This window comes from Cyclopterus lumpus, chromosome 8, assembly GCF_009769545.1.
Source record: "Cyclopterus lumpus isolate fCycLum1 chromosome 8, fCycLum1.pri, whole genome shotgun sequence".
In the NCBI taxonomy this organism is placed as follows: Eukaryota; Metazoa; Chordata; class Actinopteri; order Perciformes; family Cyclopteridae; genus Cyclopterus; species Cyclopterus lumpus.
Window position 1 is genome coordinate 10122054 of NC_046973.1, and position 26250 is coordinate 10148303.

General features: G+C 41.2%; 2 protein-coding genes across 2 annotated transcripts; both read right to left on the reverse strand.

Annotated features, from left to right (window-relative positions):
• Nucleotides 1–461: 461 nt before the first annotated feature.
• LOC117735292 (MAGUK p55 subfamily member 2-like) lies at nt 462–12802 on the reverse strand. The gene is given in 16 exon segments (XM_034539823.1): nt 462–829; nt 979–1107; nt 2318–2494; nt 2496–2521; nt 2730–2891; nt 3064–3132; nt 4888–4990; nt 5132–5263; nt 6000–6119; nt 6594–6701; nt 6827–6885; nt 6888–6996; nt 7229–7384; nt 7544–7641; nt 8553–8601; nt 12688–12802. Coding segments are annotated over 15 exon segments (1656 nt in total). The 5' UTR covers nt 8584–8601; nt 12688–12802; the 3' UTR covers nt 462–652.
• Nucleotides 12803–16320: 3518 nt separating this feature from the next.
• On the reverse strand, nt 16321–23089 carry LOC117734925 (peptide YY-like). Its single transcript, XM_034539275.1, has 4 exons — nt 23044–23089; nt 20572–20759; nt 16679–16759; nt 16321–16583 (listed from the first exon to the last, which is right to left on the reverse strand). Exons 2-4 carry the CDS (start codon nt 20757–20759, stop codon nt 16559–16561), a joined length of 294 nt encoding a protein of 97 aa, XP_034395166.1. The 5' UTR covers nt 23044–23089; the 3' UTR covers nt 16321–16558.
• Nucleotides 23090–26250: the final 3161 nt, after the last annotated feature.

Sequence of the window (26250 nt, forward strand, 5' to 3'; positions counted from 1 at the left end):
ATCAATCACAAAAATGTATTGACAATAATAGAAATTGCTGACCTTTTCCATTTCTTACTATTTGTAAATTGAAGAGCTTTGGGTTTTTGAACAGCCAGGCAAACACATTTAGCAAGATAATGTCATGATGGACATTTGTTCATGATAACATTTCAGGTCTAATGTTTGGTAAATTAAAATAAAAATGTATAAAAAAGATCAGATTTAGCCCTTATAACTTGCGCACACGCGCGCGCACACACACACACACACACACACACACGCGCGCGCACACACACACACACACACACACACACACACACACACACACACACTGATGTGTCAAGGTAAAATCTGTGAATTTCTGACATTCACAGCTACATTTGTCTTACTTTTCCTTCTCATTGTTGTTTCTTTATATTCCCCCATTCAGGCACAGAATATAAAACACTGTTTAAATAATGGACGTCTTATTCACACACTTTCAGGAAGATATCCTGTGATTTATTTGCAAAGCAGCTACTTTAGCAAGAAAATATTGTTCTTATGCTAGGCTATCGCAATGGTCAAATGTAATTTCTTTGGAAACTTTAAGAAATCTAAATAAGAACTTCCATTATTTACACAGTGGTATATTAATCTCCCTTCCTCCTCTGCTCTCCACAGCCTCTTTCTAGAAAACCCAGGTGACCGGGACCCACTGGGGGTTTTTAGAAACCGTTTCCAGGGCGGCCTTGGCGGTGCGGTAGGTCTCGTCCAAGTTGTCGTTGATGATGCTGAGGTCAAAGTAGTGACCGAAGGCCGCCTGCATTTTAGTGCTCTCGTCGCACGTCCTCTGTAGCTCTTCATCCTGAAACGGAAAACGTTTCATGTGACTTGCTTTTTCATGTTTCATTGGATTGTGAATACAATCCAAGAATCTCTCCTTTGAACTATTTGCAGTTTGTATTGACTTATACGCCGCTTCTTCAGCTGAAAAGAAAAGTAAGTGCTTCTTACCGTCAGTGTCTTGGTCAGCACCGCTGCCTCTACAGCTGAGTGGTTCATCGCCTTGAGCACCTCAAAGTCTGGAGACTGAAGGAACACCACGTAGGGCAAGAACTCCGAGGTCCTCAGCACTTTGAGAGACTAGAACACAACATGAGCACATTGAATTAGTGGAGATTCCTGCCTGGTGACACTGAATGACTAACGGGATTCTCTCCTTACTATGGAGGATGGAAGAAATCATATATAAATTAGAAATAAATAACTTGATTAATAAATGAATATGCCATTAAATGTAAGCACAAACATAATGTTTCAACATAACTGCAGGAATTATTTATTTAATAAAATGTGACAACTTATTAATTTGCGCCTTTATTCATTTACCATTCTAAATTAATAAAGTTATTAATGCGCAAATGATTTTATACGAGGCACAGATACATATTTACAGATAGAAAACACTCACTACAAGTTACCTAACTTCACATTTGTATGTGTATACTTATAATAAAAATAATTCTGATTTAACTTTAACTCCGTCAAGCTGCTCTAAAAATGTATCACATGTGTTATATGAATGGAGCAACTTGTTGTGAAGAAGCCACAAAGAATGCTCAACCAACAGTGCACTTCCCCAGCCAGCCCTCCGGCCCTCCAGCATTGAACTCTTTGAGCCAAAGGTTTTGGTTTTATGGCCACTTTACTGTCCCCTCTCCTTTTGGCCCACAGCAGGCTTCAGTGAAGGAAGCACTGTGCGCTCCCAGCTCACCACAACACGGCAACGTTTGAGATTAGCTGGTTGAACTCAGCTACTGAGGGAGGCATTTCCCTCAAGAGTTGGTAAGATGAAAAACAAAGCTCAAAGAGAATGAATATTGGACTTAGATTGGCCAGGTGAACCGAAAAGCTACATGGGTGAATGTTAATGGCGCTCTGGGATTGCTAGATGTGTAAGGCAGCTGTTGGCTAACCCGCCCCACTATTCATAACTATAAGGAGTTGTTTAAACTTGTCTGACACCAATCACATTCTATGTAACGCAGCCACTGGAGAACAGACAGGGTATTCATCAAAGGTAGACTCACTTATCCACCTACATCTCCATACTAGTGATCAAACATGTGTAAAAGTGACACGTTATTACATACTTACTAACAACTATAGCTGGGTTATAACTAGAAGAGTTTGACATTCCTAACCGGATTATAATTGTGTTAGTGGAACACGGTAGGAATGATCTGACGGAGCTGTGAAGGGGGTGGTGTCAGAGTTGGGGATGTTTCTTTGTTTGGTTTTATTAATATGTAAGGAGCACGTTCATGCTAAAACAGGGTGGTACATATGCTACCTGAGGGTTGGCGTCCAATATGCAGATGCGCCCGGCCTCAACCACCTCGTGGATGGAGTCCATCTTGATCCCATACAGGTTGCCGTCGTACTCTCCGTGCTCCAGATAGCGGCCGCTCTTGATGTCGGCCTCCATCTTGCTGCGGCTGGTGAAGGCGTACATCCGACTCTCGCGATCTTCCTTTTTTGGGCTTTCTGGAAGTGTCTGGACACAATAAGGCTGTCACGTATGCACACATGTATTTCCCCTCCCCCTTTTTGTATCCCAGAAGCTTACATTTGTTCAAATCATTTTCTGTCAGAAACATCTGCATTAGCTTGTTCCTGCTCCCAATTAAGCTCCACATACATCTTAAGGATTAAATCTGTCTCTGCCTAATAATACGACTACTTAAATATATGAAACTTCATACATGGAATGGTGGTGCCAAAGAGTAGCGGATCTCTCAGTAGAAGCTTGTTTTTCAGTCTCCGCCGCCCCACACCCTGGGCACCAATTAAAATCAGAGTTTTCCTCTTGAAAGGTGGGACCTTGGCCACCTCCTCGTAGAGCAGTATCTCATGTCTGTCGAACTCTGAGAGGGGAAGAAAGAGAGAGAAGGTTGAAAGGAAGGAAAGTAGAAGAGTTGGAAAAAAGAGAGAAGGAGGAGGTTTCATGGTTTCACAGAGAAAACATGTATCAGTAGTGGCTCAGGACAACATCTCAGTACATGGCCAAACATATAATAACATTTAAAGCTTCGTTACCTGCATTTTTGGTTGTCACGTACATAATTTTTTTCTTCTTCTTCCCGCCAACACCAGTACAAAGATTTCCTGTCACACAAATTGGGCATAGAGTTAGTCTGGCATTAGCTGACTGTCGCCAGTCAAGCCTTCCATTCACGGCAAACTATTTAAATTTGCACCGTAACCATGAGATGAAGTTACTGGAAAGTGTTAGCGATATTTTCATCTAGCTTTCCCTGATGGTGGTTATGATTACCCAGATGAACTGGAAAAAACATGACTCCCACATCTCAGGGCTCGACCCACTTTTTAGAAATGACAAACCATCACCAACCAATTCCCAATAGGCCTTTACCTGTACATTGTGAGAAGACCACAGCAACGTTGATATCTTGAATCAGTAAACCAGCCATTTTGAAAGGATGTGTTTCATAAATCACAACGTACCCATGTTAGGCAGAGTTAACAGATTTTGGTTTGTTTCCTCTCATGAGTAAAACAAACTGAATCTAACATGAAAGGCAAACATTCTATGTGATACCTTCTGTAAGTGTTAAATAAAAGACTATCGGAGAAATGCTGCACATTTATTTGGCGACCCTCGTAAAATCTCCCAACCCATTGATGAATTAATGCGTTATATTTTTCGGACTCCAGGCAAAACAGAGCAGGAACTTTTGGCATTTGGAGGATTTTAAAATGTACAAAGAGCTGGGTCTATATAGCCTCTTTGACCATTAGCACCGGTTCCCCCCCCAAGGCTGCGTTCTCTCCCTCTGCTCTTCTCCATGTACACCAACAGCTGTACCTCCAGTCAATAGTCCATCAAGCTCCTGAAGTTTGTGGATGACACCACCCTCATTGGACTCATCTCTGGTGGGGATGAGTCCGCCTACAGGTGGGAGACTGACCATCTGGTGACCTGGTGCAGTCAAAACAACCTGTAGCTCAACGCTCTAAAGACCGTGGAGATGGTTGTGGATTTCTGGAAGAACGCAGCCCCACCAGCACCTACAGTATCACCCTCTCAGACTCCACCATCAACGCTGTGGAAGGGCAGACTGCAGCGCATCATCTGCTCTGCTGAGAGGTGATTGGCTGCAATCTGTCCCTCCAAGACTTGTTCACCTCCAGAACCCCGAAGAGGGCAAGAACGATTGTAGCTGACTGCTCTCACCCTGGACACAAACTGTTGGAATCCCTTCCTTCTGGCAGGAGGCTGCGGTCCATCAGGACCAAGACCTCACGCCACAAGAACAGTTTATTTCCCGCTGCAGTCAGGTTCATCAACAGAGTCCGGGACCCCCACTGACTCTGACTCTCACATCCCAGGACTATTTTAAACACCCTTTAACACCTTACTTTTCTTATTAAAATACACAACACTTTTCTTTTATAATATATAATTGTTTGTTATTTACCATATTTATGTTTATTGTTTTTATTATATTTTTATTGTTTTATTCCATGTCTATGTTTAATGTGATGCACCTTTCACCGAGTTAAATTCCTTGTATGTTCAACGTACTCCTCGCTCCTCTGATTGCTGGTACTTGACATTTCAATGACATTGCATTAACCACCAGATGGCAGTGTGAACCACCAGAGATGAGAACAATGGGACCCATTATCGAGTAGGGGAGGTATTGAAGTAATAGAAAATAAACAGTTAATAAACACACATGCTACCCATCAACTATCAACTCACAGTTGGAGCTGTTAAGGGCCTTTCATGACTTTTAATCTGCTTCCTGTCATCATTATATTCATTTGTGAATAATTTATATTGTATTGATCATCATTATTGTTTGTTTGTACTAATTATTCTTTCTTTTCAGTGACCTGTTGGTGCCAGTTCCACATCTCTCTTGACAAACGCTTTCCTCTTCTCCTCCAGCATCTGACTCGGGATCAGCCCCGCACTTCCACCCTCGACATGACGGGCCTGTAGAACACAGACACATATACATTCAGAACAAAAAACACTAATGGTCCTGTGGTTTACTACATCTTAATCTCAGGAAATGTGAATTTGAAGAGCTCTCTGCCTGCTGTACAATCAGTAGAACACTGTTTTATAGTCCACCTGCCACCAGTTGACGTCATCCTGGTTGACTATCTGCAGGATGTCTCCTGTCTCGAACCTTAAGCCCGCCTCCTTACAGGGAATCAGGTTGTCGTTGGCCGGGTCGTAGTCATAGTGACACTTAAAGAACAGCTGGAGAAACAGATACAGATACCAGAGATACAGTAGTCCATATCAATACCAGTGGAATTCCATGACTCTCTATATCCAATTCTACACTAAGGTAAAAAAACATAAAAATACACGTTGGAAATGTTGTTAATGTTGTTAATGTAACATTTACATGAATTGAACATCATTGACTTTTTTTCTTTGTAAGTGTCTCCTCCTTTAGTCTAACAAGTCTATTTGCATACTGCAAATGTATTGCTATTGATCAGATTTTAATCTAAATATTTGCTTTGATTAATGGAGTTAGTCATTCTAATCACGTTATAATACATAATTAGAACTACTAATGCCATTAATCAATGCAAATTAGAGCTGGTGCTAGGAAGTTAAACAGGTCATATTTCCTTTTCTAATATCTATTATATATTGGTGTGAAACCATCAACTGGATTTATTCAAGTTTCTCACCAAAAACCAAACTTTACACGATTACCTACATTTTTCAATGAACCCATCACGATAATATGATACTTAACCTACATCTAATACTTAGAAAAACATGTTCTGTGAGTATTTTGGCTTCAACTCGATCTCGAAGCCTCTGCTCTTGTGACATCTGGAGATGAAGACCCATATGTCTTCAATGGTGTATTTGTAAATGTATGCTATTGAACTAATATTATATGTGGCCGTTTCAGAATCCACCGTCACCAGAAACCTTATGTACGTTTCCACGACCACGTGTGGTGATCCGTCACCTGTTTGGGCTGTATGGCTTCATGGTAGCTGGGCAGTATCTTCAGAACTACACTTCCACTGGCTGCTTGCAGCTCCTCCTGCAGCACCCGGGCATCCTGGCCCACCTCTCGTCCATTCACCTGGATAACAGACGCATTAATAAATCACATTTGTGTGATCTGCAATGGAAGATGACAGGTTACTAAGGAGTTCACAAATATCCCAAGAGCTTGGCGAGCTAAAAATAATAACATAGAGGACCCAGCCTTGAGTTTCTTCACTGATAAGATTTTACATATTTATACAGCCAGGCTGTTTGTTTTGTCATTTTTCCATTTTCAGTGCTTTGTGCAAAACTGCTGTTGACAGTAGCTTCATATTTGGCGTATGGACATAAAAGTGGCATCAATCTCATCTTCTAACGAATGAAGAATGCCAATAAGCCCTTTCCCCCACTAACTCTTCCATTATGAGACACTATTGTTTGGGGCCAGATCAAAACTTTGGTTTTAAAAAAAATGAAGGAAAAAAACCTAGTTCAAGGCTATCAAACCATAAATCAAAAGAATGAGAGGGGTCAGTAGAGGTCAAACATACTCAATGGTCTACCTCACCTCTTTGATGATGTCTCCGACATGCAGCAGTCCTTGCTGGTCTATCATCCCCCCATGGAGGATGCGGGCTATAATCAGCTCACCAGCCTCCACCTTGAACGTTACACCCTGAAACACAATAATGCAAGCTGTTGTTTCTATCATCAATAATAATAATGAAAGAAACATTATGAGGGCTTGGAGCAGAAAAGTGCAATTAACTCAGCTGTGTCAATTGTTTTAATGTTACCTACCAGGTGCTCCCCCGCCACTTTGCGGATTCCCACCATGCGGATTGCGTCCGGCGGCGGGGCAGGTTGTGTGTGCGGCCATCTTCCTGCTCATGATCCACAAAATCACAAGGGCTGGGGGGGGGGCTGTCACATGCCTGGGACGCCACTGAATCGTGAGTCTCGAGTAGAGACTGACAAGCCAAAAAGGAAGAAAGTAAATGTTAGACATCCCAATATGTGTTCTTTTAACTGTGGTAGAGAAAAGAGTCAGGTCTTCCCTGTGTGCAAATGTTAAACAAAAAACATTTTATTGTCAGATTCAACAAACTAAGATGAAGTTTTGGTTTCCTAATACGCTCCAAAGACATTTTGACATTGGACGATATTTGTCACTGTTTTACATGTTATGCATGAGTTCAACACCTGGAAGTGAGGCTGGGTCAGTATTTGGGTGAGCTCAGCTGCAGTGTCGGAGTGGTGTGTGAAGGGGTTCAGGTCACTGAGAATCTCCTGCAGGAGCTCCACGTTGTTCTCCCTCACTGGCGACGGACGCGGCTCCTTCGGGCTCTCCTCTGGCTCCTAACAAACAGAAATATATGTATATATTTATATATATATATATATATATATATAATATGTGCACACAAATAGACACACAGACACACACCAGTAACTCTATTTTAAATATTGATGTCATTTAAATGTATGTTTGTGTGTATGTGTGTGTGTGTTCCACACCAGAGGGCTCTCCATGATGCCTTTGAGGAAGATGAGATCCAGGTCATTGGCTGTGGTGGAACTGGTGGTGCTGTCGCTCATTGTGTCCAACTGGTGCACTATAAGACACACACACACACACACACACACACACACAGAGGAGGGACAGAGGGACAATAAGAAGGAGAAACAAGGAAAATAATGAGATGCATTAGACAAACCCCAACATATAGCCCAGAATCACAAATTGATTCTGAGTCCAAGAAACTGGGACCAAAATTCATCCGGCCCTTCAATATCGAGAGGATCATCAACCTGGCGGCAGTGAGACTCAAGATCCCCAGATCCATGCGCTCCCTGTATACGGACAAACCGGACATATCGACATGGGCTAGTAGAGGATCGAACCGCCGATCCTCCAATTGAAAGACGGACCTGCTAACCCCTGACCCACAGTCGATTAAATCAGATTATTTTGTTGGATGAAAACTTGTTATGAGTTACGGATATGATTACTTTTTCTCATAACATTTTGGAGTATGGACGGACAATTGAGTGACACGGTTATGAAAGTTCGGTACAGCCCTAGGTTAGTGTTCCACTGTTTTGCTTCTCGCACATATCGGCAAAAAGCTAGCTTCATAATTCGTATGAAGATTCGTATGATTCATATCCTCATAAAATGAAGGCACTGTGTGTAAAATGTGTATGTGATTATAGCATCTTCCACATTATTCTGATGGTTTTTATTTGGAGACAACTAAAACATTCCATGTGTAAAATTGCTATGTGTTTTGGTTTCAGCCACAATGTCCCTTAATTAAATTTGTAGAGGTAAGATGAGGCTGTCTGCCTGGAGTGTATTCTGTTAGCAAAAATACTTTTGAAACAGCAAAAAGAGCATCCTGATGAAGTGCTGTTCTTGCAGTCAGTTTGAACATTTGAACGGCTCTTTTCTAATTTGGAAGGGGGTGGGGAAGGTCAGACATCGGTCATCGGAGCTAATGAGGAGGAGGGTGTCTGGTCTCACCAGGCTCTGTCCTGGTGGAGGCCACAGGCATGGTAGAGCTTCAGTCAATCTGAGAAAGAAAAGAAAATAAGAGAGAGTGTAAAATAGTACATCTATTACACTATTGTTTATAGTTTTAGCACTGCAGGTGACATTTTGGAACTACACACTCCTATAGTGACTATACTTAGAATTAAACGTTTAGTGAACTGCTTATTTGCTTTCTCGCTGAGAGAAAGTAAGAAAAGAAACACTGACCCTTCTGTGAACTGTAAAAAGAACACAGTGTTGTTCTTAGAAGCTTTTCCCACCACACACATTCATACATGTACAGCAGGCAGTGACACTAGTGAGGGAGGACGGAGCCCCAGCGATTGTTCTGGAATTGAGCATTTTATACTGAAAGAGCAAGAGAGATGAGAGGAGGGGAATGTGGGCGGAACTAATCTATACATTGCCATGACAACAGACACAACACAATGGTAATTTGGGGAAAGAGAGGAGAACAAAGAGGGAACACCGACCGTTCAACAATATATGAAATCCCTTCTACTTGTACAGCTTTCACACAATTTATCTGACTGTCTATCTGGCAAGGCTGCAGCTACAGCTCATGGTTGCCGTGGAAACCTGCCCTCCTTCAGTTTTGCCTTCACACAAACCATTGTTGCTTACGCTAGAGTTCACGTTACACAACACCCCAGGCGGAGAGCAGTGGAGTAAAAAGAGAACCTGTAAAGAGGAGAAGAGGATGGAGGGATGGCTGCATGTAAATCATGATATTTGAAAAAAAGGCATCAACATCTATTACCCATTATTACTATTACTATTTTTTTCACTGCAAGCTGATGACAGCAAGTGGGGTAGGAAACGCTACACGGTACTAATTCTAGGAACAATCCAGTTGTAAACACGTTAGACAGGATCAAAGAAACTAGAGAGTTTTCAAAGAGATGCAGACTGACACAGCCGGCTAAAACGGGATAAATATAACACTGATTCTATCAAACATATCTTTAGGATTCATTGTTGCTCACACTGTTACTAATTGGCTGGCATTTATAGACCTACCTCTTGTAATATGCAACAGTAACGTGGCCTTATTTTATGTGGACGGATTCATTCTATTGTAATTCAGTATTATATTGGGCATCAAATCATTCTACTGTAGGGGACTCTGCTGGAAGCGCATCATTCACAGGACTAGTGCGGTGGCTTACGATATAGACGACAGGGTCCCTTTAAGAGCTGGTATCATAACCAGGGCAACGAGATGGCGTTGAGAGGTTAAAGGTGACAAGATGTCAGTGTCAAGGGTGATTTGTTTGTGAGAGAGGAATAAACGGCACCAGAGGTGTGCAGCCAAACAGATCAACCTTGTCTGCTGCGTTCATTCCTGCGATCCTACACTACTCATTTAAATATAAACATTTAGAGAGAAACTAATCTATTTCATAACTAGGTAATCTCATTGTCTCAAAGTCTATATATATTATTTGTAGTTCAAGACAAACGCATACAAAAAAAAACACATTGTGTGTTCTATAGAGCAGGTTACAGAAACCAGTATCTCGGGTACTACTCAATGTTTTGGTCGGGTCTATCCATCCATCCATCCATCCATTTTCAATACCGCTTATCCTCATTAGGGTCGCGGGGGCGCTGGAGCCTATCCCAGCTGACATAGGGCGAAGGCAGGGGACACCCTGGACAGGCCGCCAGTCCATCGAGGGCACATGTAGGGACATACAACCATTCACTCTCACATTCACACCTATGGGCAATTTAGAGATCAATTAACCTGCAGCATGTCTTTGGACTGTGGGAGGAAGCCGGAGAGCCGGAGAGAACCCACGCTGCCACGGGGAGAACATGCAAACTCCACACAGAAGGACCGCTCCGACTAGGAATCGAACCCGCTGCCCTCTTGCTGTGAGGCGGACAGTGCTAGCACTACACCACCGTGCAGCCCTTGGTCGGGTCTAATGGTTCTCAAAATGGGTTTATTAAAAGGTGTCACTCATGTCTATGACCAAGCACATTACAGCAGTTTGGCCATTGCTTGGTTTTGGCCCATCTTGACTGTTAATTACCCTACGATACGGCCCGGGGCAGAATTAAAGCATCTACAGTAGCTTCAGGTAGTTAAGAATCAAGAAAACATGTCTGGCCCTGAGCTATTCATTTATGTTCTTATGGGGAATGTGTACGTTCTAAAATAGGCCAAATTGTCTTTTCTCAAAATAACTTTTACTTCCAATAACCACTACAAAACTAGACAAGTGACAATGGATGAGCTCTCTCCCAAACCAGAACAAAAATGTAAAGTAAAACGCTCATGTGGAAATCATTACAGATGACTAGTACTGCATATTGTCTTATTCTATTTACCTGTTTCATGTGTGTATATTTATGCATGTATATGCATATGTACGTAATACTATTTTTGTAACTGACCGCTAACTCTGAAGCCTGACTGCTTTCACTACAAGTACTGTTTATTCACATTGATGATTTCTCTACTCCATATGTTCACATTGTGTGCAACACCATCTAAAACAAGCAGCGATTAATTATTTTCTCCTACAAATATCAAAGTATTAGTAGTAGTGGAGGTTTATTATATCGCTTTCTTTATCACTTTTGGAATAAAAGCTAAGTAAATTACCAGCGCACCACCCATACTTGTTTCTTTACTACAATTGCTACACCGGCCTTCTGTCCATGTGCTAGAGTTACGGTTAGTGGAACAGGTAGCTGCCGCATGTGACCGCTACTACAAAAACCAACAGGAATATCATTGATAATCAATAATCATATAAATCACGGACCCAGACTTTCACTTACAAAAACAGATTTGCATAACGACGGGCGACCATGGATGTGTTAAGAATAGGGGCCGACCACAGCGGTTACCACCTCAGGTAGCTAGCAGTAGATGGCCTGGTCTCTGTTGACGGGGTGGATTCACCGCATCCATGTCAGCATTACGACAACATAAAGTAGATGGTTCTAGTAATAGTAGCCAATGTAGTTATTATAGTAAAAGGGAAAAAAGCGAACGCACCCATGCAGGGATCATTTTATTGGTTAGTACGACATCTATATTCGATTGGTTGGGAAATATGACATATGTTCTTGATGACAAACACCAAGAGCAGAAGAGAAATCTGAGAGCAGATGTATCAGCAGCACACAGAAGCAGCCTGACCGGAGAAGGGATGAAGCGGAGGAAATCAACAACGTGTCTGAGCACATGCTAACAGTTAGAGCAGAAGTCTACGCGCAAGCAGGGGCCTTTTTAATGTGAGGCATGGTTTTAGTCGGAATGCACTACGCAATCTGAAGTCAATGTGTAACGCTTTCAAATTAAAAGACCAGACTCCTGAATAAAGATAAGAAAAAAAGCTCCAGAAACGTTCTCTTCTACCTCCATCCTCCTCTCCAATACTCCCTAATTTATTCCCACCTCCTCCATCACTGCCCCTCCTCCCTCCATCATCCATCTGCTCAGTTGCTCCAATATGTAAAGAGACTAATCTTGCCAGACACGCACACACACACAACACAGTTGTGACTGTGTTGTTGTCATCAATGAAGGAACACTATTTGTTTTAAATAAGAGATATGTTTCTGGACCTTTTTACTCCATAATGTTCAAACATGTAGCTTCATAGGTAGAGTGTGTGTTTGGGTCTGAGTGGGTGTCAAGTGCGTGCTCACCTCTCTTTGTTAAACCTTTTTAAATGTACGCTTTTGAATTATTTGCATGTATGCCTCACCCAATAGGCAGACACATAACTGTAACACACACAATACGGTACGCACACACGCAGAAGGGTCGTCGAATTAGTCTCTGGGGTCCCATATTACAAAACATGACACACACACACACACACACGCACACACACACACACACACACACACCACACACACACCCACACGCACACACGCGCGCGCGCACACACACACGAAGGCAGCCCGATAAACCAAATGCTAACAATACAACGTGGCTCTCGTAATAGCTGTCTAACACGTCAAGTGTGGACCGCCCAGCGGTGAGAACGGACACAAGAAGCACAATGTGCTCCACAATAACAGTCATGGAGGTGGTTAAGCCGCCATGTTTGTGTTGGACAGAGTGCAGTGAACCTACCTTTTACCACAACGAGACGAGCTTCCTGCTGAACTGTCTCTGGTGTCTCGTGCGCGTCTTGTTGTCGTCTGGCTTCCCCCTCACCGTCCAGACGTACCCATGCGTCAAAGGGTACGTTTGTGTCAGTGGCAGGAAGAAAATCCGTAGGCGACTTCCGGGAAGACTTCAGAATAAAACTCTTTTGGCAATCATACCAGTTATGAAGTTTCATTTAAAAAATGCTAATGCAGTTTGCTTAACAGTTAACAGGCTATAACACAGTGATGGTAACTGCGTCTTTATTAGTATAATTAGTAGTTTAACACCATTAAATCAACTGAAAATATTATAATTTGTATCAATATTTTAATTGGATTGTTATTAGATTGTTCGCTAAAAACTGTCGGGACCAGAAAACAGGTTCCATTCCACTGATCATGTGTTCGGACACAAACTCTGTCATCAGTCTCTCCAGCTGTTAAACAGCTAATCCAGCTGTGATCAGCTAATTCAGATGATCCAGCTGTGATCAGCGGATTCAGCTGATCCAGATGTGATCAGCGGCCACAGTCATCAGTAACAGACGTCGCTTCACGTGACGCGGTCCTCGTTTCCTCTCTCCTCGCGTGGTTTCCTTGCGTCTCTCCATGCAACCCTGGTGGGCGGGACTAAGACGCAAGTGAGGGAAACAGGAATGCTGTTAAGAGACTTGGGATGCACCCACAGTCATCTATCGATGCAGTAGTATTAAAATGAGTATTAAAGGGAAAGTGCGTTGTTTTGTTTGTTGTTGTTTCTGTGCCTTTATAAAACACACCTAACCAAAGCCTAACCAAAGCCTACCACACACAGATGGGACTGATCACCTCGAGTGCTTTTAAACGGGAACCTGACACATTGAGATTGGAGGCATTAACATGTGCTCTGTTGAAGGATGCTGCAGCAGTTTACCGCTCTGATCTTGTGTGGAGTCAGTGCAACAGCAGCGCGCAGTGGAGAGATTGGAGTATTACACTTGAATTAAGTCCACTTGCGTGTCAGCTGGTGATCTAAAGGTCATAGTGATGGGTGTTACTTCATGTTACAGCTAAGTTCAAACATGGAAATAAGGTAGTAATATCTTGGGAACAACAGGATAGTACTAGGGTACTTGGTGTTAACACAGGGTTATTTATGTAATAATGGGGCAAAATATGAGGATATTAAAGTATAAAGACATCTCAAGGTAACAATGGGCAGAATGTATTCCATATTAATAATGGGGTTATATTTGTGTTTTCTTAGACATTGCTCTCCTGGTGTTTTGCCTTCGTATTACCTAAACCAAACAAAGAAAGAAATTAAATATAGATTTATTTGGGATTTGTGCCCATTCCAAAACCCCAACAGGCCATTTAAGAAGCCAGTCTTATAGACGACAAGCACTAATCTAACCTGCATGTCCTTGGATTGTGAGAAAAGCCCGACCCTGTACCACAGGGAGAGTCCTGGACACAGAAGGGAGCCCAGAACCAGAAGGGACCAGGCCCAGAACCAGAAGGGACCAGGCCCAGAACCAAAAGGGACCAAGCCCATGCCAGAATGGACCAGGCCCAGAACCAGAAGGGACCAAGCAGAACCAAAAGGGACCAGGCCCAGAACCAGAAGGGACCAGAACCAGAAGGGACCAGGCCCAGAACCAAAAGGGACCAAGCCCATGCCAGAATGGACCAGGCCCAGAACCAAAAGGGACCAAGCACAGAACCAGAAGAGACCAAGCCCAGAAACCAGAAGGGACCAAGCAGAACCAAAAGGGACCAATCCCAGAACGAAAAGGGACCAAGCCCAGAACCAGAAGGGACCAAGCCCAGAACCAAATTGCTGTTAATAAACATCATGTTCAAAATCATGTTAACCGACTCTCCAGAACCATAAGTTGTAACAGTTGGAATATGGTTACAACACAGTAACTCTATAACTTTGAAGATATTAATGCTACAGTGTTGTTTTCTGAACATATGGAACTGATCTCATCGGCGTTTCCTTCTACTGTCTGTCTAGACACTAAATCTCTCACCCTTTGTGACCCAATTATTTCATGTTCTGTGTAGCGTTGTACAAATAAATAATCAAATCGAGATCAAAATATTCAACAGTGATTAATAACTCAATTATAATATAATCATAAACCCATTCAGCTACAGGACACAATTAGTGTAAGTAACATATTTTAATATTATAATTACATTTAGAAGGCCTTAAAAAATTAATTTGTAACACTTACGTTAATTAAAAATATATACAAGGATGAACTAAGACATGGCAATAGTGTGCATTCAAATGAATGTTTAAGATCTCTGGGGATGTATAATATGCATATCTATAAATGTGCCAGGATTTTATGAATGAATAAAACAAACGAGAGGCCTACTGACAGCTCAGGTCAGTAGAAGGTCTAAAAGCACTTCTTCACATTATTAAACATGTGAGCTCATCATGACGTATCAATTCAAGTGCATCATTATCTGTTTCTTTTGGTCTTTTATTCACAGAGTCTCTGTGTCAGCTGTGATCACATTTAGGGTCAGGACTTCATGAACTGGCCCTCCTCTGTGAGTTCATCCAGGTCATGAAGTCAATTGAAGAGCACCGTCAGTGTGAGACAAAGAAATATGATACAGGTTCATCATCGTCCTCATTATCATGCTTTAATGTTCTTTATTCTTCCATCATGATCATAACAGCAGGAATATAAGCCAACTGATATTCCTGAAGGCCCAACCCAATGAGAAGCCAGGGACGCTGCCTGTCCTCTCAACAATAACCATGAGTCTCAACTAGCATGTGCAGATGAATGCTTAAAGAGGAAGGGTGTTTACTTTATTTCACTGTAAAGCAATACCCCTTCATGCCGTGAAACAATCCACTGTGTGTTGTTATTCTAGATTGTTCTTGTCACTAAACCCATTAAAGGACTAAAACCAATCAATCAATGTATCCAACTAATAACTATCATGTGTCTGAAATATCTGCTTCCTCTTGTTAAAACATAAACTGGTAAAAGCAAATAGTCGGCAATCAAATGTGGATTAATGCACCATTTCCTCCTGTTTAAGTGAAATTTCCTAAAACTGCAGTAACCAGTTGTTTATAAGAATATTATATTATGTATAATTACATATAATATACAGAATTATTTTTTCAAATTAAAATGACATTATATGTTTTAGAGCCGTTTAAAAGAAGACCTCAGCAGGAGCCAATGGACTTGCAGCTGAGAGATCACAAAGCACCAAGCGATGGACCAACATATTGTTGGTTTGTTTGGTCTTTTTGTGGGATTTGTTGACTGCCAAAAAATCTTAAATGACACCAGCCTTATCATTTCATACATGAGTAAGAGTGCCTTTCGAGTTTTCAGAGTATAAGATGAGGACATGAAGTACATGAGTACACAGCATCAGTACATGAATCTCCAAAGACTATTTTGATTCACCAACACATTTTAATCACATAGAACAGTTTTTATTGATTTATTCTGTTACTTTTTACAGTAGCAACAGTAAAACAAGAATATGTCCTTCTCTAAACTGTTTTTGACATGACAAGGACAATAAGTGATCACACACACACACACACACACATACACACAGACACAGGTCAACCTTCTGATTGGTAGCTCTGATCTCATATATATATATTTGAAGAATAACTTATCTACAATTGTGTTATAATGAGAGAGATGTGAGACAGTGGCCAGAGAGAATAAGAGAGCTCGTGTTCCGGTCAGTGATGGTCTTCAGTTCAAGGCCGGTTTCAGGGGTTGGAGGGGAGAGGCTCATGTCGGCCCCTCCAGGTGCATTGTGGGATGCACCAGGAGGAAATGCTCCATGAGGAGGGAGGGGCAGCGGAGTCACCACATGTAGGAGTCGTCATATCTGTGGAAGAACACAAGGAAGCATGTATAAGTACTCAATATGGATTTGTTCCAGGTCACATGAATGCTGCAGCATGTGGGGGGGGGGGTCTTGACCTTGATCTCTGGTCTCGGTTGCTGTCGCCACCAAACAGCAGCTCTGCAACCACGTCCTCCTGAGTGGAACGCTTTCCATACCTGGGAGAGGGGTAACCAGAACAGTTTGTAGCCAAACTAGCAGCACATTTGACAACTATTGGATAGAAAGCTGGGAAGTTTGGTTCAGATATCCATTTAGAAGATGAATCCAACTAACTTTGGTGATGCAGTGACTTTTTATCTAGCGCCACCTGCAGGTCAGAGCCTCTCACTTATCCAGTGAAATATCTCAACATCTATTCCATGGACTGGCATAGAAGTTTGTGCATTCATGGTTCCAAGAGGATGCATCTAAATGATTTTTCACCACGGCGTTCACGTTTGTTATTTTCTCTTTTGGATGGATTGCCATTAAATGTGGCGAACACATTCACTGTACCCCTTCAGGATGAATGTGTGATCCCTTTATATTTCAACTATTGCCACCATAAGGTCAACATTTGAATTTGTCCGACACTTTCAATTACATCTTAGAAGAAGAGAGTGTAAAATAAGTGAGATTCATTCAATAATTATAGTACGGTTTTCATGTGTGTATAATCACCTGGAAGCTAAGTTAAGTTTGTGTAAGGACATATACACGGCTCTTTCTACAGAAAGAGCCGTGTATATGTGCATAGGGAGCAGGTCCTCTTCCACAGGGTCCGCCATGTTGCACCTTCATGTTTCTACAGCAGCTCAGAGCTCAATTATTTGAGGCATTGAAGGGACCAAAACTATGCTTGTGAAAGTAAAAAGCCAATACTTAATCAATACCGCCGCTAGGTTTACATAAGCACAACACGCTCTAGAAGAAAGCTGTTCAGCTTTGTTTGTTCCTGTTGAGACGAAGCAGGATCAACCTTTCTGTTTAAAACCTTGCAGCCCACAGTGTGAATGTAAGCGAGTTTAGAGAGATTATGTTTTATCATTTGAGTTATCAAGTCAATGTGTCTTTTTGCCTTCTCTTTGTCCAGTGTGTGTGTCCTCTATGTTGGTTCACCTGCCCTCCCTTTGATCCTAATGCTTCATCTTCACAGTCAGATTCTAAGTGTGTGCGTTCGAGAGCTGATCTGGATGAGTCTCATCATGCACATGATCAGGAAACCAAGAAAGCTGCAAATGTGAAACCACAGAACCGTCCTAATGTGTGTGTGTGTCTTGGTGTGTTTGTGTTTGTAAAGCGTGCTTTTCAACACAACCCCTGCAGCGCAGCCTGCAGTTGCTTTGATTTGCCATTAACCACCTGGTGCACCTCCCACTATGTCCCCAGCACCCAATCCTATGCTTGGTTTCACACAGAGAGGTGTGTGAGTGTGTCGCCCTGTGGGAAAGCAATCAAACATCTGTGTCTCAACTGTCACATCAGGAGCTTCCCTCTCTGATTATGGCCCATCTGCACACATATAGCTCCCTGAGTCTGTCTGGATGTCTTCTCTTCATCTGACGATATCTGCCCCCATGTCCGTATATCTGCATTTCTGTTTAATGTCTGTTCCACTCTGACTGTCTTTCTGTCTCTCTCTAACCAATGGGCAGTTTGACCCTTCTTGTCTTTTGCTCTCTCTAATGCAGTCATCTTCATCATGTTTTTATATCTAAATACAACCCCAGTTTGTGCTTTTCATGTAATACCATTACATCTGAGTCACAAAGCTATTCGAGTTTTCATCAAATAAATACCCGTCCATCTTTTTCTCAACAATATGTTCTGCTGAATTCATTTAGCTTCAAAGCATTTGAAAATCTGCTCAACAAATCAACTGAAACTATAGCAAAACACTATTTTCTTTACAATTAGTACCTTCTTTCACATAGAAACGATGAGGGAACTGGGCATTTCTAAATTATCTTCAGAAAATTAAAGTGTGCTTGATCACAAAAAAATATTACAGGAAATCTGATAAAAGTGTAATTGTTTGCATGTGAGATGTTGAACAACTAAAGCAGTTGATGTGTCAGTTGAAGCTGAATCACATTAAGGGTTTGAAGTGTCAAGTGTCAGTGTAAGAGTTGAAATGTATTAAAATTATGTTAGAGAAATACTGAATCATGGTATAACAAAATTAGAATCAGCTTAACAAATGCACAATTTGTAAGCATCAAATAAATACTATAAACACCCACATTTCCGACTCAGTGCTCTGCTTTCCATGTCTTTAGTTAAGACACTGTACATGTGTCCATTTATACAATGTTATGAACTGCAGTATATAGTTATGCACCACAGGCACCTGACTACCCAGATCCATCAATGTTATCTGGAGTGCAGCCTCAAGCTGACAGCCATCACATTCGTCAGCACATTATTTGATACAGTCAAACCTTCATATAACCATCAGTTACCGATATCACATATATGTCTTCATCTGCAACTCTCCAGTGAAATGTGAAAACCTTCTGCCTCAACCAATTGACTTTTTATGGTGATTATGAGTCTTCTTTAAACCAAGTATCTAAATATCAACGATCTATTTGGCTTTCATGAGTAAGAGCAGATGGCTCATGAGCCAGACTGCTTCAAATAAAAAAATTAGCATCTGACAATTCCGTACAGCCTCTTATACCTGAGAGCAGCAGGCCTTGACTTAGGCCCCGCTAACTGGATTTGGGATTCTTTCTTGGGTCCATCTGTGCCCTTTTTATTGCTCTGGTCCCCTTGATTTGGAGGCCTGGAGGTTTTGGAAAGTGGCCAGTAATCTAATCTACGGAGATGCCGTGTGAGGGGGGGGGATTGCATCACACATCAACAGAGATTTGGGTTTTAAGTGCGAGCAGGAAACTCATACGACTCAGTCCCTATAATGACTTGAATCAAACTCCATTTAATCTGGACTAAAGAAGCCAATGGGAAGAAATCAAAAAGGCAAACTCTATTCAGCTGCAGTTACATCACATGACATGTAGCTGACTTACAATCTTACACCGTAGACACAGCTATGGGGAGACATCAACTAGAGCCGTGAGAGGGGATCGAACCGCCGACCCTCTGATTGAAAGACGGACCCGTTTGGGTAAGGGTTCGTTAAATGTTTGGGAATGCACATTTGGAGATAGATGATGCATCCCTTCGTCTATCTTCATGAAGACCCTCCATAACTTTAAAGGTGCATAATACAAGATTGGGAGCATTTTGATTGCCCTTCAACAACTCTCAACATGGCAACAGATAGATAGATAGATAGATAGATAGATAGATAGATCGATAGATAGATAGATAGATAGATAGATAGATAGATAGATAGATAGATAGATAGATAGATAGATAGATAGATAGATATAGATAGATAGATAGATAGATAGATAGATAGATAGATAGATAGATAGATAGAGGGGAACCGGAGGGTGGACACTACACTTCTGTGACGACGCTGTCAATCAAGAGGGATTTTATCAGCTGCAACTGCGTATGAGAGCATTGGGCCGACCATGAGCTACCCAGGGGGGCACGCTCACGTGCACGAACATGCCCGTCCTATATATTAGTCCTTTATTAAAAAACAAAGAAATTGTTTGGAGTTCATTTGTTTGCATTTCGTTTGGCAATGTTTTATTTCACTTGTAATGTGAGCATGGTGGCTACCGTGAAAATGATTATTCAATTTAGTTATTGAGATTTAAAATGGGCTACCTTAGATTTGGATTTGACTTGATTCAGTAAAACATTTTGGACTGCCTTGCTTCATCAAAAATAGTATAGTATAATAATATAATTAGGATATCAAAATGTAATATCAAATAGGATTCAGCCCTAAATACAGAAATACAAACAAAAGGAGTGCAGGCTCATGCAGCACAAATACCTGAGCAATGTATATGTATATGTGTATATATATATATGTATATATGTATACTGCATGCGTGTGTCATACCGCTGCCTGGTGATCAGATTGATGTAGTGTCTCAAGGCGGTGTAGTACTTGGCCAAGTCCTCGGGAGCAGCATCTTCCCCAGGGTTCTCAGGTTTCGGGGGGTAGGCGTCTGCCAGTGTTCCCAGACACACCAGCACACACAGCACTAAGGCCACCAGCACTGTCCACGGCTTCAGGATCACGGCCATCTGCAACGGGGCAGCAAGAATAAGAGAAGATTCATGGACGTTTTGAATTAACACCAGCACAATATTACCATGACCGCTTTGGGGATTTATTTGATGAATAAATGCCTTGGTTATTTCATTTGTTTTCTATCAATTGTTAGCAGTTTGCAAAATTCTTATTTTGTATTATGTTGGTCAAAATAAAACGAGTTCTGTTAAAAAATCACTGACCAAAAAAGACATCACGTTTTGTCCCAGATGTTTGCTTAAATGAATCCCATCATCTCTACTGAGAGTGAAGGAGGCACGATAAAGAAATGCCTATTGTCTTGACAATAGGCATTTCGAGGCGAGCAGCTGGAAACGGTGTTGTTTGTTTCCCGAGGGAATGCCTCCTGTATATGTAAATTGAGTTAAACAAGTTATTATGTATCTTGTAAAACATTTGTAAAAAGAACCTTATGCTTTGGATTGACTTCTTGTTAGAGTGGTGTTTAGTTTCTGAAGAAGATTAAGGAAATGTATTGACTACAGAGGTTGAAACTAATTTCACACATCATCAGTAAATTTGATGTTTTTCATGAAATTAACATAAATGCTACAGATTTAAGATGATTTAATAATGCAGCTTAATTTCCAAGTTATATTTGTTATTTAATTTGACAGCTATCATTATAGAATTATGGTTGTTGTCAATCATTTTAGATTAAACCCTTAATTTGACATATCTCCAAATAAAACACTTAATTGAAAAGGAAACTACCAAATAGAAAAAAACTGAAAAACAGAAATTTAATAAAAACTTGCAAACTTACCCTGACCACTGCTACCAAAAAAAATGTTTTCACTTCTCAGGGTGTATAAGTAGATACAACTCCTCATTGTATTTATAGAACTCTCGGGCAATAAGCAATACAGATGAGTTTTTGAGATTCATTAAGAGATTAGTTATAAAGAGCATCAAGGGGAACTTTATTGTTTTGCTGCCCCTTTATCGGTCATCATTGAAAGTGTTATGTAACTCTGTAATGCTGTTCATCTGTACACATGACGTATATATCTTCTGTCCATCCGGGGAGAGGGATCCTCCTCTGTTGCTCTCCTGAAGGGTTCTTCCCTTTGATCCCTGGATCATCTCTGTTTACATGCACATTTTTGGAATTAGCAGTAAACCTATAACCATTTAAAACTCTATTGTATCTATGTGTTGATTGAACCATTGTGGTTTGAACCTCAAGACATCTGGTCCAGCTGAAGGTTTTCTTCCACACAATGATTCTGTTACCAAGGTTTCTTCACTTTTTCTCCCCGTTTAAAATTTTTTGGGGAGTTTTTCTTGATCCGATGTGAGGTCCTGGGACAGGGATTTCGTATGTGTACAGATTGTAAAGCCCTCTGATGCAAATTTGTAATTTGTGATTTTGGGCTATACAAAATAAACTGAATTGAATTGTGTGCTCTGATGCATTCTGACATTCATTGTCATTATTATCGGCCTTGCAGGGCCATCAGATTCACGAGGTGAGCTATACTTTTCTGCATGTGAGGTTTTTGGTCACCTGTCTGCAACAATATAATGTCCATTTTAAACAATGCTATCAAAAGTGAATTCAATATGCCGTCATCTATCTGTCATGAGGTTTGGATTCGCTCAGAATCCCCGCGGCGCTGTCCGTGGTGCTGAAGTCATCCAGCAGCACCTCGTGGAGGTGGTCTGACGTGGTCTGAACCTCAATGCACGAGCACGAGCACGAGCACGACCTCGCAGCTCCACACTGGACATCTACCACGGACACGTGCACTCACGAGAGGATACGCAACACGTGTAACGGTTGAGAGAGAGTTAGTCGTTTTTAAAAGTGTCTATTTTTAAGATATCTTTGAAATGACAAACTGCGCATTCGTATATCGCTGAATATAGATGCAAAAGTTATTATCTCAAACAATTATTTCGACTTGTTGGCGTCTTTTTGGTCCGCTTTATTTTATGACGAAAAGTGGAACGAAAAATATTTTTCGCTGAACAAAACATTTCGACATGCAGGCTTTTTATTTAGAAAAGACTTGCTTATAAAAGTCCAAATGTGTCGTCATATTTTACCGGTCTTCATGTTTTTCTCTACAGAAAACAGTAGACTACTAAAAGTGTTATGATATAATTCGTTTCAATGCAATTTCACTTTGAATAATAACTTTTAATACGTGATACGGGAGATCTCAATTAAAACGAGCCTTTTCGTATTGGAATCAAATGCACACATCTCAACAAAGGGTGCATGCATGAGTAAGAAGTGTGGAGACTTACTTTGAGAAGACTTTGAGGTTACAGGTAGAAGTTTGGAGGATTGCTTTCTTCTCTCTGCGGGTCTCTTGGTTTAACTCCGACAGACGGGATTTATATAGTTTACGCCACCGGAGGAGGGAGGGGTTACATCAGAGTGTACGTGTCCTTTCGTGCGCATGTGTGCGTATCCATGTGTGTGTGTGTGAAACAAAAGGGTGGGTGAAGAGGCAGAATGCGTCAGATGGTGATGATGATGGTGATGATGGAGATTTTATGCATCATGCAGTCAGTCCTGTGTTTTTGATAGAGTTAACAGATGATATTTTGGGCCACGACACTCAAAAGCTGCATCAGTGGGGGAAAAAAAGGAGAAAAAAAGCTGCTTCCTCAAACTAGTGCATCCAACTCAAACATCGTCCATCCATTGTCTTTTACAGCAGTGGTCCCCAACCACCGGGCCGCAGACCGGTACCAGTCCGTGGGTCCTTCTGTACCTGGCCGCACAGAAAGAATGAATTAAAAAAATATGTGATTTATTATCGCGGCCTGAAAGATGTTTTATTTTGAAGAATAAACGGATACTTCCGTCTGTGAGTCTGTGCCTCTTGACCCTCGTCTCGATCACGTGATACTTACCCCAAAAATTAAGCCCACAAGGTAGCAAATATTAGTACACAATAAAGGGGGAAAGGCCCAATGAGGAGACAGAAGAAGAAGAAAAAGAAAGCTCCATTTAAAAGACAATAAGAGTCCTTCTTAAAATGCGTGTTTACCGCTACAGAAGATTCTCACATGTGTAGTATGTGTCAATAATTTAGCGTAATGGTAAGTTGCATTTTTTATGTATTTTATATTTGTTTATATGCCTGGTCGTATCATTTTATTATTATTTATTATTTATTTCGGCATATTGATCCCCCACACCTTGAAGGAAAATATTGTCTCGCACAAAACCGGTCTGTGGCGCAAAAAAGGTTGTGGACTGCTGCTTTACAGCAAGACTCCAACTTCCTACCACCTCTAGTTTGACCTATGACCTCCAGGACAAGAAACAAGAGAAAATCTAAATCTAGATAGAAAAATGAAATATGAAATATCTCTTTACATGTCCAATCACCCAGCCAAACAAGTTTAAAAGGGAATATTTCATGAACTGGCTGTGCCATCCTTAGATGCTGCTCATTGAACTCCAGAAAGCTCTTGTCTCTCAATGAAAATCGTAGTCTCCTTGAAGATAAAGACCAACTGGCAAAAAACAGCTAACCAGATGCAGCAGCGGCTACCTTGTGTAGTCTACTCAAACAACGAGAAACATCAATGCTGCTGGTGATGAAGACAGAACATTATGTCAAGTGGATTGATAATGCCTGGCCACTAAATATCCCCTAGAGCTAACCCTAACCCTTACAGTAATTTGAGTCAGCGTTTGAAACTGTACTGTATTTTTAAACAATCAATAGAATTCAGTAAATAGCAAAGCTGTCCATTTCATTATTTTATATTTTAGATATATAGGAGCCTGTGCAATCAGTGCATGTGTGAATGCTGACGTTGTAGTGTCCAGTGCCTTGAGTGGTCAGAAGACTAGAAAGGCGTTATATAAATGCTATAACATTTTTTAGACTTTAAAATGTTCTAAAATACTGAGGCATCTTGATAATATAAATGCTTATATATTGTTATAATGTTATGCTTTTGTCAGGGTACTGAAATTTGTGTCTGGGAATGTGCGGCTGTCTGCTTCTCGGTTATAGATACGTCTTGAATCACAATATACCCATATGTCATTGAATAGTCTAAAAAAAGTGTCTCAGTCCTGTGAGACGGAATTATCCGCCTCCTTGATAATTTATTTAGAATGATCCGCCTCCTTGATAATTCAGCACCAATTAGAAGTTAGGATGATGCATACGAACCTGTGACGAAATCTGTGTATGTAAGGGCCGGGCTTCCGGTTCTAGAGTAAGAGTTGTTGTGACTCCCCTGGCATTGCAATCTCAGTACTTTGCTTGTGATCAGAGAAATAAATCTACCAGAACGAGAGAAGTTGTTGGCTGAATTCTTCCAAAGGCTCTACCAGGCAGACGATTTTGAACCACACTTACAATCTCTTCAGTCATATAATATATAGAATTCAGAATAATATTTTCATCTTTTATATTTTTTCTAAATAATTATTTAAAATATTTTACAAAGCATTACTGTCTTGTAAAATAAATAACTACCCTAACATTTCAACACTTCACTAGTAATGGCATCCCATAAGGGCCCCAGAAGTCGGGGGTCCAAGGGGCCATTGGTCCCTCTACTCTACGCCCCTTGTACCACATTGTGATTAAGAGCAGATGAAGAAAACAACTTGCCACATCAAGCTTTGTTGCTGGCAAGACAGTCTTATTGTAATGGTGTAACAAACTGGAACCCCAAAGCACGACTCTGAGACATGGGTAACAAAGATGATTGCTTTTACTGGGTACAGGGAAGGTCAAAACTGGGAGATCAGTCCGTGAAAAGTCCAAAAAGGGGCAGGCAGAGAATCAAAGGTCAGAACAGGCAGATCAGGAATATAGACTAAAGGGCTGCAGGTGAGATGGGCGTGAGAACCAGGTGAAGGGAAAGAAGGATGATCAGGTGTGAATGGCTGGGTCTGAAATGACAAGAGATTTAATTAGACCGGCAAACAGAACGAAAACAACTAACATGACGGGGAAGTCAATGCCACATGCAAGAACAAGGTCGAGGGTGTGGCCAAAGCAGTGAGTGGGTTTCTGTACTCCCTGACAGATGCCGATCGAGTCCAACAATGAGTTAAATGCAGCATTAGGGCAATCATTATCAACATCCACGTGAATATTAAAATCTCCTGCAATAATAACCGTGTCAGTTTTAAGGACTAAACTTGATAGAAACTCTGAAAATTCAGATAGAAATTTTGAATATGGACCTGGTGGCCGGTACAGTATAACAAATAGAATTGGCTGTAATGTTTTTCAGAGTGGATGTCAAACACTAAGAATAAGGCTTTCAAATGAGTTGTAGTTTAATTTAGGTTTAGGATTTATTAATAGGCTTGAGTCAAAGATGGCTGCTACTCCACCTGCTCGGCCGGTGCCTCGAGGAATGGAGTTAGCTTAGCGCCAAGCATGCCTTAAGGACATACAAACCTGGAGGACGTGACATTTCCTGATATTAAACTCTGGTTCCTTTGTTTTAACAAATGATATACAT

Bases quoted from the DNA above. Each gene is read 5' to 3' on its own strand.
- LOC117734925 (XM_034539275.1), bottom strand. From the start codon at position 20,759: ATGGCCGTGATCCTGAAGCCGTGGACAGTGCTGGTGGCCTTAGTGCTG. The intron at 16,760-20,571 runs GTATGACACACG...CCCCTCTCCCAG, and splicing joins AATCTGATCACCAGGCAGCG to GTATGGAAAGCGTTCCACTC. The intron at 16,584-16,678 runs GTCAAGACCCCC...GTTCTTCCACAG, and splicing joins AACCGAGACCAGAGATCAAG to ATATGACGACTCCTACATGT.